Raw genomic sequence first — 17108 nt, 5'->3', positions numbered from 1 at the left:
TTAAAAGCATGCTCAGATAACGTTTTGAAATTTTCTGCACATATCACTCTTTTGAAAAGGCCTTCTTAACAGCCATGGATAACCTAAATATAAAATTTTTAGCCTCTTGACCAATTCCCATACCTGGTAGATGTTCTTATCTCTTCTTAGCTCTCATGTTATTGCACTATTCTGTATTTTTCCCACCTTCCTATCTTTCTGACCATGCTTTTGTTGACTTCCTTCTCTTCCTAAGCTTACAAATCGCTAAGATTAATTTTTAGTCATTTCATCTGCATTTTCTTTCTTAATAATTTCAACTACTTGAACTGTGATAGCTTTTACCACACTTAGGGGAACTTTTAAGGTAATACCTCTAATTCTCAACTCTCATTTTTACATTTTTAATTATTGGGTATTTCTAGCTAAGTATCCTGCTGGTTTCTCCAACACAGCATTCATGTATAAGGTCATTATTTTAGTCTTCAATCTCAGTGCTCCAGTGTTTCTTTTTACTTACCCCATTATTTAGACACCCAAATCCAACAACACCTCAGTCATGAGACCTTGTTGAGCTCCATCTCCCATCTCTTATTCAGATCATTGACAAATCAGATGGGCTCTATTATTGGCTCTCAAGACACTTTGTTTTTCTCTCATTGCCACCAGCTTAGATGAAATCTTAATTGTCTCATATCTAGCCTGGTCTCCCTTTCTTTTGTTTCTCACATTTAAATGATTCTTCATTCTATTACCAGGCCAATCTTTGTTCAGGGAAAGTGTCAGTACTTGCTGCATGCTTGTGCTATGCCACATTCTAACATTGCAAAAATGATTGACAGTCCCTGGAGATATATATACAGATAGATATATAAAAGATATGATGTAGTAAATGCTGTAGTCATTGTATACAGAAAGAGCCATAAATTATTGAGGAAGATAGGAAAAGGCTTTATAGAAGTGACTTCTAGACTGGTTCCCTCCAGGGAGAGAAGGGTATTTTAGACAGGGGATGTATAGCAAGAGCAAAGACAGGAAGAGATAAGAGGGCATGATATGTATAAGGAATTGTGGCAATTTAATGTGTCTGGGAGCAACCGTTAAGGAAGGTGAAAATGCAGAGTGGTGCTATGTTAAAGAATTGGGATTTCATCCATATTGGAGAGTCAACAAAGTTTTAAATCCCACACTGCTAGATTTTGACTTTTGGTAGAAGGAATGAACATAGAAAATACTGTTTTGATCCTATGGTGCTCTATTAATTATTGAAGTAAAAACAGTCTCTTATTTGGCATTCAAGGCTATCAGGTGTTCTCTGAGACTTCTTGAATGTATTTTATGCTTCAGCCAATTTTATGTTGCTTATTAGATGGGAAAATCCTTGTGCTTTCTTCCTCAGTTTGACTATTGAAATTTTACTATCTTCCAAAGAAGGGGACATTTAAGTGCCTCCACAATAAAGACTTCTTTCAGCTAGAGATGAACATCACTGAGCTCTTGTAATAATTTGTGCTCCTTGTGTGGTTGTCATTGAGTATACTGAAATCATTGCTTGGTAGTTAGGAGTGTTGGAGCCAGACAGCCATGGTTTAAATCCTAGCCGTATCACGTACTGTTTGTGTGACTGTGGACAAGTTATTGAATCTTTCTGGACCAGTTTTTTCATGTTTTAAATAGGGATAATGACACCTACCTCACAGGATTAAAGTGAGAAGGAAATAAGATAATGATTGTAAAGCCCTTAGCTTTACAGTATTGTGTAATACTGTCAGTGCAGTAAACTATATAGAAATGAGTAATAAGAATCGAGTGCTAAAATAGTTTCTGTATTAGACCATTTTTGGATTGCTATAAAGAAATACCTGAGACTGGATACTTTATGAAGAGGAAGAGGTTTGATTGGGTCACGGTTCTGCAGGCTCTTCAGGAAGCATAGCTCTGGCATCGGCTTCTGGGAAGGCCTCAGGAAGCTTACAATCATGGCAGAAGAGGAAATGGGAGCAGGCAGTTCATATGAGAAAAGTAGGAACAAGAGTCGAGGTTGGGGGTGGGAGGGGGAAGTGCCACACACTTCTAAACAACCAGATCTCATAAGAACTCACTGTTGTAAAAATAGCACCAAACCGTGAGGGATCTGCCCCCATGGCCCAAACACTTCCCACCACGCCCCACCTCCAGCCCTGGGGACTACAATTTAACATGAGATTTGGGCAGGGTCAAATACTCAAACTATATCAGTTTCTGAACGTGGAAGCACAGCAAGAAGTAGGAGGTACTCAGTGGCAATAATGACATTTTAATAGAGAAAACAAATTTCTTTTTTTTTTTTTTTTTTTTAAGAGATGGGGTTTCACTTTGTCACCTAGGTTGGAGTACAGTGGTGTGATCATAGCTCACTGTAACCTTGAACTCCTGGGCTCAAAAACCATCGTCTCGAGTAGCTGGGACTATAGGCATGTGTCACCATGCCTGGTAATTAAAAAAAATTTTTTTAAGATAGGGTCTCAAAGTGTTGCCCAGGCTGGTCTTGAACTCCTGACCTCAGGTGATTCTCCCACTTCAGCCTCCTGAGTCTCTGGGATTATAGGCACAAGGCACTATGCCTGGTGAGAAAACAAATTTCTAGTAAATGTCATCTTATGCACTGGGAAGGAAGGGAAGAACCCAAAAAGTATAGAGCATCTGCAGTTTCTCATATCATGTTTTTGGCTGAACACACATGACATTTAGTCACTGTTGTGCTATTTCTTGTTTGAAACTCTTCTCCGTGACACTTAGTCATGGCTCACCATTGCTTCTATGTGATATGTGGCCTTGGTGGCCACACATTGAATAAATATATTATTGTGCTAAAGGAAAGTTATTTGATAAATAATTGTTTTAATTTTTATACTTTAAGACTTTTGACATGTATGAACTAGACCAAGTTCTATCGTTGATCAAACTTTCTAAAATTTGCATGAGAAAATATCTCTATATAGTCCACATTTCCCCATCCAGATAGTCCTTTGTGAGATTTGGGTATAGATTTATGCTACCTCCCTTTTTATATAACCATATTTCCATTTCCTGTTATCTCTTTCCGCTGTCTCCCACATGGTGGGTGCTGCCATTTTGCCCTCTTGCTGCCCATTGTTTTCTTGTGGAATTCTACTCAGGGCCATCCTCTCCCATAGTAAAGTGAGCTTAAAGTATTTCCTTTCAGTTTCGCTCTCTCAATTCTAGTCTCCTGATTTTGGTAAGGTTTGGGTGAGAACAACTTAATTGTAAATTATTTACATTAAAGCTATGTATATCCCTTTGTGGTTATTCAATAGATGAGGCTTCTATTCTTAACCTTTTCTCATGTCTTAAGGTAATGCTTACCCAAGTGTGGTCTGTGAATGACCCGCATCAGAATTTCCTGAGGTTGTTTTTTCAAAGCATAGATTCTGAGGCCCCACTTTCAGAATTTTAATCATGGACTGGGTCTAGGATGGCATCCAGTATTCTGCTTTTAAAATAAGTACCCAAGGTGATTTTTTATACTCCTAGGAAGTTTGAGAACCTCTGTTGTGATTGGATCCTGTTTTCAATGCTTTATTCTCTCCCCCAAACTTTATGGGGTTCATTTTTTCTATGGGTTTGCCAGAAGCAAAGGTAGCAATCCCAACTACCTATCACTTAAAGTAGAAGAGGCTTAAAACAACAACAAAAACAACAACAACTACTGTTTACAACGAGAAAGAATACTGTGTACATCAAGCCGGTATGGATTTCAGTCTTGGCATTTTTAGGGTCATGCCAAGGGTATTGTTAGTCTGTCCCAAAGGACAGCTGGGGAAGGGAAGTTAGGCTTGATTTCTATGTTAAAGTAGCATATAGATTTTTGCAGACATTTGTATTTTCTTTGTGTTCAGTTTTATAGTTTCTACAGAAATGTGAGACTCTACCAGAAATGGCCTTCAGTCACTTGTAGGTTGGTCAGTATAATAAGTTTGTGATGCAATTCTTTTTTTAATTACTAGCAAACATGGAGTGAGCAATGAAAGTGAATTGACATTTTCCCACTTGGTGGCAGACAAAGTCTGGGACTGGTTACCAAAACTGCCATATTGATTAGATTACAAGTGGACAGTGAAGGGAACAAATCATGAAATTTCAAGTGCAGTCTGGGGAACACAAGAGTCCAGCTGAATGAAGGATATGTCCTTTTCTCTTTGTCTTTTGCTATGACAACTTTCTGATGAGATTTGTATTGTATTCCTCATTGCATAGACAAACACCTAAGCATAAAGGATAGGATTGTTTTTTCTTTCCAGGCTTTCAGAATGGCAGGTACCAAGCTTGTGTAAGTGGGTATGTGGGTACCTACCTACCCTAGCTCAGAATATTTGTCTTGAACTCCCGACCTTGGGTGATCCACCCGCCTTGGCCTTCAAAGTACTTGGATTATAGGCGTAAGTCACCAGGCCCGGCCAGCTCAGAATATTTGTAACATATACTACTAAATGTATGAATGACAATAGTGTGTATTTCCATTTTCAAATGCATCATTCAAACAGTAATGAGTTTCTAGTTGGTACAACATGGTGTAGGGTGTGAGAGAAGTGTGGGAGTAAAGAATAGAACCTCATCTGAGGCCAGGATGGAAAGGTTGCATATGCCATGGTGGCAAGGCCCCAGCAAGCTCTGTGTAGGTGCAGCACCTCTCCTTGCAGGGTGAAGTTCTCTTCTGTAGGAGCCTGTGGCTTTTTGAGGGAAGCCATGCCTCTAGTTCTATGATGAAAGTTCTAGACCTTCACTGTCAAGTATAGTAGCCATACACTGGCTATTAAATTTAAATTTTCATTAAAATAATACACTTTTAGATGTTCTTTCTCTCCTTCACCTTTTCATTCTTTCCAGTCCCCCATACCTGTTTTCTGAAATTACTCTCCAAAATAAACTGTCTGTATTAAAAAAAAATTTTTCTTTCTCTTTCTTTCATGAAAAAAAGAAGACAAAAAAGAAATTTACAAGATGAGCCTGGAACATCTTGTCACACCACAAAGAAAGAGAGTTAGCGAAAACTAATGGAGTTAGGTCAAAATGACCCAACTTAAACAAAGATGACATTGATCAAATATGGGTCAATTTGAGAATTAATAAAATAACAATTATAAAAAATTGAAACCTTCAAATGTATTAACATCCAATGAGTTTATAAAGATACTAATAAAAAAAGAACAAAGCAGAATCATAGTAAGACCAGTTCTAATTCAATTTCAAAGAGAATTCTCAGTCAGATTGTATAAACTTTTGGTGAGAACAGTCAGACTGCATAAATATCAGATGAACTAGCTGAGTATGTAAAGAGTGCCTTAATTCTAGGTACTTTTATGCAGGGCTCAATGACCATTTTGAGAGAGTGATGGTGGTGGGGTAGGCATGAAAAGGATGGTCATTATACATAAACCCTTTCCAACTCTTAGTTTCTATTGTTCTTTTTAGTATTTTTTCTTTTGGTATAAGATTGAAACTTACTTAGGAATTAAGTAAAACACCCTGAAGGCTGAAAAAAAAAACAACCTCACTTGGCAATGTGGCTTGAGAGCCTGAAAAATGAGGGCATTTTCGCTCAGTATTTTATGTTTTCTAAATCTTTCCTAGGACACAGTCAAGTGCACGGAGATGGATGCACACAGTGGTCCACTGCACTGTTTGTATTATACTAAAGCACTGGAAACAACTTTCTTTCTTTTTTATTTTTATTTTGAGAAAGAGCCTCGCTCTGTCACCCAGGCTGGAGTGCAGTGCCATGATCTCAGCCCACTGCAACCTCCACCTCCTAGGTTGAAGTGATTCTCATGCCTCAGCTTCCTGATGTGGGAAGTAGAAAAGTTCCTCTTCAAAGATTCCTTTTTTGTTTAAGGAAAATTCATAAGTGTTAGAAATAATAGTTTGTTTTAAACACTTTCTTGAAAAGCCTTCTTGCTTTTTGCTGGTAGCCCTATCATCTGTAGCGGTTACATTGCCATGCTTACAGGCACGTAGTACATTCTGTGTCCTTGTACTTTAACCAAGGTATCTGTGCTGGTCGTGCTCACAGGCATGTCCCAGCTCGCAGCCTATGCCCCTTCCTTATTTGTATTTCTCCTTTTTTTGCTCTCCATTGCTTTACCTGTTTAGAAAAGGTTCAAGTTACTAGACAATCAAGTTTTAGTTTAAATTCTGAGGTCTGGCTCCAGCCAACAGAGATCAGACACAGCAGTAAGGACGACCCCAAGTGTGTAAGAAATAAATGTGTCTGCTTTCCTTTGTTCATTATACTCTTGTGGCAGAATTGCTAATGGGAGTACCCTTTCTGCAGAAAGTAAAAAGAATTGCTTTGCTGAGAAATCCTTTGTCCCAGTACTAATTTTTCTATGGGACACCAAAAAGAAAAATTTTATACGTATAACACTGAGTATCTGGGATTACAGGCATGCACCACTACGCCCAGTTAATTTTTGAATTTTAGTAGAGACAGGGTTTGACCACATTGGCCAGGCTGGTCTCGAACACCTGCCCTCAAGTGATTTGCCTATTTTAGCCTCTTAAAGTGCTGAGCTGACCGTCGTGAGCCACTGCACTCAGCCACGAAACAATTTTAAATACCCTCAAACAGGAGACATAAACATACAATGGTGGTGAATCTGAAGGAGTGTTATGTAGCACTTTCAGAGGGTCTTTACAAAGAATTTTTAATGATAACAAGGCGATTGGGATATCACAGGAAAACAAGGATACAAAATTGTGTGTATAGCACACTCAGTAGAAGTTGACGTCAGGTGCAGAGCCTGTGCTAACATTATCTTCTTACTACATTTTGGTATAGTCTACATTTCTGAAAGTAAGTATAATAAGGAAAACGTATGAAACAGATGTAGTCTCTTTCAAAGAAATTATTATTTGCTGGCAATTAAAAGCCAAGAATGCTGCATCTTATCCGGTAGACTGTGCCCCAAGAGAGGCCCGTGTTCATGTTCGTGGTGGTCAGCCTGATTCCGTCCTATAAGCGTGACGTAGGATTGAAGAAGGAATTTTATCTAGGAACTCCCCCCACCACCATCCCAAGGTGTTACAGGAACTCATTTTAAAAGAATGGATTCTTTGCCTTTTATTTGACACGAGGACTCACAGATGTGAAGATAAACTGTGTGATGTGATTTTTCCCCTGCAGGAAAAAAAAAAAAAGAATAGCACCCCAAGAACCTGAAGCGATTAGTGACTGCTCAGAGTATTCTGTCAATGTGTGGTAAGGCTGGCCTTGCCTTATTTGTCCTTCTTGCCCCCTGCTTTCCTGTGCCTATGTTTACAATTTTTCCTCTTTATACCTATATATTACTTTTTTCTTTCATTCATTTATTCATAGTAAATGTAGTAGGAATTGGACCTTTGAGAGGCAGTTTTTGAGCCTTGAATTCAAGTTTTAAAAGGTTTCTTTTCTTTTTGTTTTGTTTTGTTTTGTTTTGTTTTGAGACAGGGCTTCACTCTGTTACCCAGGCTGGAGTACAGGATCCTTCTACCTTGGCCTTGTAGTAGCTGGGATTACAGGCTCACACTACCATACCTGGCTTTTTTTTTTTTTTTTTTTGAGAATTGGGGGTCCCACTATATTGCCCAGGCTGGTTTTGAACTTTAAGGCTCCCTTAACTTATCCCCTACCTTGGCCTCCCAAAGTGGTGGGATTACAGGTGTGAGTCATTGCACTTGGCCTTAAAAAGTTTTTTATAGCGCCAGTTTCTTGTGGACTATAAAAAGTTGACTGTAGGTAGTTAAATGTAGATTTTGTTTACCATATATTTGAAGCTGTTTAATTCATAATGGAATTCTATCATTCAAAAAAAATCTGTAGCGATTGTTAAGAAGCCCAATAATAGATTTTATAATAAACCATCATGAAAGTTCTGCGTAAATATGGAAGAAAGAATTTTCTCAGAAAAGAAAGAAACTGCACTGAGATTCAAAGTCTGAGCAGCATATTTGCCTCAGGTTCAGAGAGTTTTAACATGCATTTTTAATGTATGATGTTTGTGTGAGGCCTCTCTTTAATTTTCTTCCATCTCTGAATCCTAATTTTTCATCATGTGTGTGTGTGTGTGTGTGTGTGTAATGTATATAATATACATAAATGATGAATATATTATATATTGAGAGATATATAATATTTTATGTGTTTTTGTGAAATGTGCAGTGTTATTTTATGTGTATATTTTAAATTTCCTTAAATGCTGTTTTACTATGGATTTTATTATTTCTCCTTTGTGTTTACCACTGTTTTAAACATTTCTTCATGTTTCTGGATGCATATCTAGTCACCTCACTGCTTTTCATTGCTGCATTAATATTTCATGGAATGCATTTTCCACTTTACTTACCTGCTCCTCTAGTGATGCCTCCAGCTACTTTTATAAACAATGCTCCAAGAAATATATCAAATGTGTTCCCTTATGGAACTGTATATGAATTTCCTCTGCAGTATATACCCAGGAGGTGTATAACTGAGCCACAGAATTGCCATTACCTATGAAAGCTTAGTACCTGATTGCTCTGTGGAATGGCTTACCAGTATGCATGTGGGTTCCTTCATGTTCTTCTTAACAGCTTTCTGTGTTCTCAAATCTCATATTTAGGCCACTTTACATTATCACACTGCCAAGAATTAGCACATTAATTAATAACTTATTATATCACAGGGTCACATTTTTATTCTGGCAACTAGAGCTGAAAAACTTATGATGGGGTTATTGAGGGAATATTGAAATTCTTGTTGAAGTTTAAAGTGTTGCATGATAATGTGCAAGAAGATTCACTGTCTAGAGGACACAGATTATTACTTTTTTGACCCATCTAGAAATAAGATCTTATCAGAGTCCTTAAGTCAATTACATTTAGGTAGTCTGACTGCCCTCACCAGTTACCAAAGTTAATTAACAAGCCAATAAACTAATTCATGACGAAAAGTAAAATTATAGATCCTTTTGGCCATTTCAGTTGGCCTCTTTCTTTGTAGGAAATCACAGAATTATCAGATGAAGGTAGCTTTGTGAGTTTTATGTCAGGGCAAGAGGAAATACTGATCTGAACTGAAGAGTGAAGCATCTTTTATTAGAATTTTGATTGTTGAAATTTTATTAGAAAAACTTTTAAAAAAGTTATTACATAGGTGAACTTTTACAGTTGTTAATCCAGAATGAAAGGAGGTTTTTTCCTTTTTCTTATTTTCTAGTGAAAAATATTATGATTAGAAATAGCAATGGTAGAAACAATGCATATATATCAGGATGCTTGAAGTTTATTACTAGTAGAGAAATAGTAATCTGACAACCAGTCTGTAAACAGAGACTTCAAAGTGAAAATTTCCCATTTTAAGAATAAAGAAATTTTATTATCTTAATAATAGTAAGGCTAAATCTAAATATTTCACCTGAAGATTTTATAATAACTGCCCTGGAAAATGCAAACTACTGAATGTGCATATCATATATATAGATCATGGGAGAATACTGCCACCTTGTGCATATAGGATGCTGTTTTATGCCTCCATTTTCTTTTGTTACACCAGCTAATACTGTGCGTTTTCACTGTTTCGTACTGTGGTCAGATGTGTAAATGTATAAAACATTTTATTTTTGTATACAGTAAAATCATGCCAACTATTCTTTTGACAGGAGGAGGGGTCTTGTTTTTTGAAAGATGTTAAATTTGGTATAGTTAGCTCTAAGAATTGGTATGTCTGAGAGATCATACTGGTTAATTGGCCTCTGGGGTTAGTTAAGAATTGCATTTCTTTATTTGAATATATGGGAAGTTGGTGATTCTTTCATCATTCTTCATTTAGTGCTTGCAGTACTTGGGGTTATTCTGAATGGCAGAATTCATTACTCTCTCAGAAGTATAGGGAATTTAGCTTATGATACAAACATATCCCTTGATTTGTAAATGTTTTCCTTCAGGTCAAGTGCAGAAGAATGACTGCAATACGGGGTGAGCATCCCTAATTTGAAAATCTAAAATCCAGAATTCTCCAATATTGGAAGCTTTTGAACACTATCATGAGATAGTGATTCCTTTGCTTACTGATGGTTCAGTGTATACAAACTTTGTTTCATGCACAAATCCATTAAAATATTGTATAAAATTACCTTTACACTATGTAATAAGATGTATATGAAACATAAATAAATTTTTTGTTTAATCTTGGGTCCCATCCCCAAGAGATCTCATTATATATATGTAAATATTACAGAATCTGAAAAAAAAAATCTGAAATCTGAAACACTTCTGTTCCCAAGCATTTTGGATAAAGAATACTCAACCTATAGTAACATATAATAGTTTTTTGAAACACTATTGATGTGAAGAAAAAATGGTTTCTTTCAAATATTCTGGTTACCTGAGGGCCTGACTTAGGTGGGTTTCAAATATTATTGCCTCTCTGAAGAGGAAGAATTATGAGACTGGAAGTCAGCCTTTGGGCACGCACAACTAACTTAGCTGTGTGACCAGGGATGCTTCTCTGGGCAGTTTCCTTATCTGAAAAATGAGCAATTGAACTAGCTTGGTTCTGAGGATCTTTTTAGTTTTTGAATTCTATTACTATGTAAAGTTTTACTCTAATTTTAAAATGTTAATGCTGTAATGCCCTTCAATGTACTTATTATACTCTTGTGTATAAGAAGTTACTTTAAGATTTAATCATATAGTTATAGTTAACTATCAGAGTTTATATTAGTAATGGGGAGTTAGGATATGTATATAAAAGTTTAAGACCAGAAACCTAGGAAATTTACCTATTTTTTATGTAACACATGGGGTACTTGAAGAAATCAGAAGATTGGTTTGGGTGTAATCCAGATTTTAATTGTATACTATTTATACATTATAATCCTGTTTTGGGCCCAAATGCATTCTAAATGCCTACATTCAACTTCTGAGAAGACTCCAAAAGTTGGTATAAATATGGTAAAGCCTACTTCATAAGCCCAATTTTATGACTGGGATGAAAAGAGAGAAAAAAAGGACCTAGAGTTGAAAATTTGGAAGTTTTTAAGGATATGACCCAACTTGAAAGTTTAAGGCCAAAGACTCTTCAGGATGTAAATTCCTTCATTTTATACTGTATAACAGCAGATCTTTCCTGTTCATCTTGATTCATTTCCTCATGAAGTGCTAAGAATGAACCCATGTGACCAAGTTTAGCTTTTTGCTTTGGGGGCATCTGGGAATAATTTTTTAAATTCTAGGGATAATTTTAAGGAAAATGTTTTTTTTTGTTAAGCTACATAAACATGCCAAATTCAACCTCTGTACTGAAAGTATTTCCCTGTGCTTTGCCTTCAGATTTTTGCATTGATTTTGTGTAATACCAAATTACTATTTTGTAGAGAAGAGAATTATAATAAATGTTGAAATAACTAATTAATAAAATACAATCACTTAAAAATCTATGCACATTATAAGCAATTGAAGATGTTAATGTATTAAAATATACATTTATCCTTCTAATTAAGTCATTGAAATATAATAAGAAAATACTAAGTAAATCACACTTCATAAAAGTGAAGATAATTTAATCATGAAAAAAGCAAAGTGGAAAACATCCTAATCTGTTTTTAGAATATGAAAATCTTATGGTTCAATCCCAAGTTTTGACACCAAAACAACAAAAAAGTAAAATCTTAAGAAAATGAGTGTGTCACTGGTCATGATGTTTTTCCACAGAGATTTTTCGAAAAGCTCCCTTCCAAAACTTCCCTCTGCAATGAGGTAGTAATGTTATTGGATTAGAAAAAATATTTGGTGTTAGTTTATAACTGACTAATCTACAAACCCGGTCTCTGGATTGATACTCTTCAGATATTTTGAAGTTTTTGTAGAAAGATTGTAGCGTTTATTAATAGTAAATCATAGTTGTAAACAGAGCATTCCTAGTTTCTTTGTCTTAATTTTATGTATTGATGGAGATTTCAGTTTGTAATTAATTACATGTATCTGGCTCAGTTGTATTATGTTCATGTTCATTTGAAAAGCCTTTGAACTAGAATAAGAATTATGATTGTAATAAAAAAACTTGCTTGTCAGTTGTTATTTTCTTTTTTCTTGAGAATTATAGAGAAGAAGAACACGTTCTAATGAGTGCATCTTTATTTTGAAATTTTCTTTTTTTTTCTTTTTTTTTTTTGAGATGGAGTCTCGCTCTGTTGCCAGGTTGGAGTGCAGTGGTGCAATCTCAGCTCACAGCAATCTCCGCCTCCCAGGTTCAAGCGATTCCCTTGCCTCAGCCTCCCGAGTAGCTGGGACTACAGGCACATACCACCATGCCCAGCTATATTTTGAAATTTTAATGCAGCAAATAACTTTCAAGATAGGGAAAGGTTTTTGTTATTTGCATCATAAACTGCATAGTTGAATTTGTAGTAAGAAGACTCACCACCAATTTATTTCACTAGCCAAGATCAAACTAGGGTACTATGCCAAACTAGGGTAATAAAAAGTGATACAATACTTCAGTGTGATTGCTTATTATATTCTATACAGGCAAGACCTATCTATTCTCACATGAAGTGCAGAATTGAATGATTCAGCCATTGATTTTGATAAATAAGATTTTTACATCTATGAAATATTGGTATTTGGAAATTAAAAATAGCATTTTATTTTGGAATACTGAAAATGAGTATAACTATTAACTGTTATAATATGTAGGTCAAGGTAGACATTGGTAGTTATATGGCATTTGAAGAATTCAGAATATTTGTAAACCCAGTACTGAGATTTTTAATCTACTTTATTGTGTCTACTACTAGTTAATCTACCTGGTAAATTGGTCTTTTTTTTTTTTTTAATCATAGCAGAAGATTAATAATTATGATTTTTTTTCTCAGATGTGTAAAAACTTTGTTTTAATTGCAAAACTTTTTAGGTCATTGTATAACGTAAACCCAATAACATGTACAAAAGTAGACATTTATATTTTAAGGATATCTTCTTCCTTTTTGCAACTTTTTATTTCTTCTTCCTTTGAATGTGTTAAATTTATTGGTTGTAGCCCTCTGTGAAGCAGGTGCTGCTCATCAGAATGAGTCTATATTGAGAAATATTAGTATATGGACATTTTAATGTGTGCTAATTTATTTAACCTTACATAATATTAGTTACATAGGCATAGGGTGTTTTAGATGATTGTAAGTTAATAATCAATGATATACTGTACAGTTTTAAGATGTTTAGCATAGGTCTCATTTATATATTTTTTTCTTCTCACTAGGCAAGAAGTTATGAAATGGAATGGATGGGGATATAATGATTCTAAATTCATCTTCAATAAGAAGGGCCAAATTGAGTTGACTGGGAAAAGGTAACCCTGTTTATTTCTTCTTTTGTTTTTTCTTTTAACTTTTTTTTTCTATGAAAAATTTTAAACATATATGAAAATATAGTGAACCCTCCTCCAGTTTAGAAATTATCAACATTTTACTTTAACTGTTTCTTTTTTTCTGGTAATATTTCAAATCCCGAAGTCATGTTACCTCTAAATATATGTATATTTGTCTATGTATGTATGTACATATATATATATATCATAAAATGTAAGGACCTAATATAACCAATTATATAGTAATTATATATCCAAAATAGCAAAAATTATATATCTAGTTATCCAGTTCATATTCATATTCTCCAGTCATCCCACAAATGTCTTTTATAGGTAGTTTATTTGTTTCAGGATCCAAACAGTGTCCACCCCACCACCCAACCCCTATGCCGTTGAGTTTTCTGAAAGTAGCTTCATATTTAAATCTGGTAATTTACATTGGAGGTGGATTATTATGAAAGGTGAACAATCTGTGTGAATATAAATAGTATTTTAAAAAAATAGTTTCTGAGATAAGTTAGGAAAGAAGTGGTAAAGATCAGTCATTTTTGTGATAGCTTTTCTATGTCTGAAATGTGGTTATTTGTTGATAAGAATTATAAAGTATATTTGTTCAATCATACCTCAATAAAGCTGGAAAAACATTAGAATTCTAAAGGATATTTGTGTTATTCCTGTTTGTTCTAGATGTGGTCAGAATTGTAAAAATGAGTTCTTTGCTGGTTTTAAGCAATGCTGCCCTTGCCAAAGCTCTGTTTTTGGTTTGTCTGTTGAATTTTGATACAACATTTGAAAGGGCAGTGAGTACAAATGTGTAATACTTGAATGCTGGAACCAAAAATAAAAAGAAATTGAGACTAAGTAAAAAAACTGGATCAGATATATTATAAATCTATTCCAGTACTATACCCTGATTGAATATCTATTGGACATTACTATACTTAAATTAATGTTTTTAAAACAAATGCTATCTCAATATATTAAAATGTCAGCAAAGTAAGTTCTATTCCTTTGGAGAAGTTAGTTCCTTTTCTCTCTATACTCAATACACTTTATTGCAATGTATGAATAATTTTTCTATTTTTCTGACTTACTCATATTGTGTACCTAAAATAAAACCTCAGGAATTGTAATTTGAAAGTAATTTTAAAGAAGGTATGAAGACGTACATTTGACATTTGTTTTTTATTAGGAAAATAAATATTATCTGTGTTCTCATTCCCATCCTTAAGTGGGTAGCATGCAATGGAGGCTTAGTTGAGAAATTGTGTAATTCAGGTAGAAGGGATTTCTGGTTAAAATTAAATTAACCAGTGTTCTAAATGTTGAATCTTTTATGTTTTATTTAAATAGAATAATGTCTAATAAAGTAGAAACATCGATGTAGAGATTGGCTTTTCAAAATCTTCTGGAGGAAAAAAAACAAATGTTCTGAATGTAGAAAACCAAATTTCTCTCTTCTCAGACACTGTCCTCATTTCTCTTTCTCTTTTTCTGTCTTTGTGTTTGGACCTTGAAGGTATATAGCATTTCTGTTTTATGAGTCACTTGTATTTCAGCAGTCTTCTTTACACTAATGTAGACCATGTAATGGTTTATATGAGAAGGTGTGTGTGTGTGTGTGTATGTGTGTGTATGTGAAATGAATGATTAGTCATAAAACATCACAAGTAACTATACCTTAGTGGGTCCCATGGGTTCAGAATCTTGTTCTTATTTTGGGTTTTCTGGCACTTGATTTGTCAGTTTCCTGGAAGAGATGAGGCTATAGGGGTCTAACACACATGCCACACTTCTAAGAGACTGATTTAAAAAATTAGAACCTCAGTGTATTCATTTATGGTTACATTATTCCCTTTTCAGGGTGTGGAATACTTGTTAGTGCCATTTCTGATGTTAGGGTATCTAGAGAACAAAATTTGCAACTTAGATATTGTTTGGAGAGCATACATTCAGAACAAAGGAGATTTGATGGTCTTAATAGAGATGTTTTTATAGGCTGTAATAGAACCAGAGAATTTCTGTTGGTTTTAATGGGTTACTACTAGAGTGTATTCCTTAAAGGCCTCATTTCTTTGCATTGTTGACTCCTAAGTCAGAGTCCAGTGGGAGAGAGGTAGAATAAGGGTGCATCTGACTGGAAGAGCCTGCAAGAGAGACCAGGAAAGTGAATATCTGGCAAATTCGCATTAGTGGAGGGTAGCTTTTGCCTTCCTCCAAGACTTACACCAAGGATAATTCCCCAGACATATAAATGGGATTTAGATACTCTGGGATTAAATATATACTAATCAAACAACTTAATAACTAAAATGACGTAACAAAATAAAATTCAATTCCCATTTTGGTGGTAAGCACCAGTACCTTGTCACAGGATAATAAACTGGGTTGATTTGAATCAGAACCTTCTCTATATCTAGTCTGTTTTTCTGAGAATAATTGGTGAATAAGTAGGTTTCTTTGATTTATGTCAGAAAACATTTACACTCTTTAGGTAATAATATCTACTATTGATTGAGTGCCTACTGAGTTATCTTACAATAAACCTATTAGATGGATAGTTATTGTCTTAAAAATAATGAGGAGGAGGAAAGTTAAGTAGCTTACCTGAAGTCACCTCTTCATTTGTAAATTGGGATTAAAGACAAGGTGCTTTTAAGCTTCATTCTCATGCAGTTTCTATTATACTGTGCTTCTGAGTTACTTCTGCAGATAACCAAACTCATCCACTGTATTGATCTTGTTCTTGCTCCAAACTCTGGGAGCACTTTACTGTATCCTTCTATGCTCTGTATACCAGCACAGTAGAATTAGTTGTATTATAAAAAGCTACCTTGTGTCAAAAATTCCTATTGTTACTGAGAAAGGCAAGGGGCAGAAGCATAAGAAGACTGTGATATTCCTGAAAGAGAAATGGAATATTTGACTGCAAAGGCTGAGTACAAGAAAACATTGTTTGGCTGAACAGTATTAATTCTCATTCATTCATTCATTCATTTGAGACAGAGTCTCACTCTGTTGCCCAGGCTGGAGTGCAGTGGTGTGATCTTGGCTCACTGCAACCTCCACTTCCCAGGTTCAAGCAGTTCTCTGCTTCAGCCTCCCAAGTAGCCTGAATTACAGGCACCCGCCACCACGCATGGCTAATTTTTGTATTTTTAGTAGAGACATAGTTTCACCATCTTGCCCAGGCTGCTCTTGAACTCCTGACCTTGTGATCCACCCGTCTCGGCCTCCCAAAGTGCTGGGATTATGGGCGTGAGCTACCGTGCCTGGCCAGTTCACTCTTACTTGTTAATAATATTAGATGATAAGGACAATTTTTGAAATTTTTTATAGAGATTTTATTCTGCGAGTGAGGTGGACTGAACAAATTCAGGCCCCTTGCCTTTTGTAACCACATAGAAAAGATGGATAAAATATCAGAAGAAAGAAATATAACAGACCTGGAAAGAAAGAAAGGGAAATTCTAGGTGCCAGAAACTAAGAGTGAATCTCAGTGAAAATTGATGAAGTGTGGGGTTCTCCTATTTCTGATCCAAAGAACATTCAAAAGGTAGATTTTTATACACAAATGCAGTTGATTATATATATTTTGGGGGAGGGTGACTGAGATTTCAAACCCAGGCATTAAGTTGTAAGCAATTATTAGAAGCTATTATAGAATAACAGCGTTTCTCCTATGTTAGGGGAAAGAGTCTAAAGTTTTTTTTCCAAACAGTCTATCTTCTGTACAGATTTCTAATTT

At 35.3% G+C, this 17108-nt stretch overlaps 1 protein-coding gene across 4 annotated transcripts in view; it reads left to right on the top strand.

Annotated features, from left to right (window-relative positions):
- The window catches only part of AGPS (alkylglycerone phosphate synthase), a 136931-nt gene that overhangs the window by 12581 nt on the left and 107242 nt on the right, over positions 1-17108 (top strand). For 2 of the 4 annotated variants that reach the window (XM_078327338.1, XM_002749278.7), the window contains exon 2: positions 13253-13342. In XM_078327338.1, the coding sequence (XP_078183464.1) occupies positions 13253-13342 (90 nt within the window). Of the gene's footprint in view, positions 1-7161; positions 7238-9880; positions 9970-13252; positions 13343-17108 lie in introns of those variants that run through there. The other 2 variants (XM_054257490.2, XM_054257489.2) reach the window with 2 other exon arrangements.

This window comes from Callithrix jacchus, chromosome 6 (assembly GCF_049354715.1).
Source record: "Callithrix jacchus isolate 240 chromosome 6, calJac240_pri, whole genome shotgun sequence".
Lineage (NCBI taxonomy): Eukaryota > Metazoa > Chordata > Mammalia > Primates > Cebidae > Callithrix > Callithrix jacchus.
Note: the sequence above shows the minus strand (reverse complement) of the source record. Positions and strands in the feature narration are given on the sequence as shown.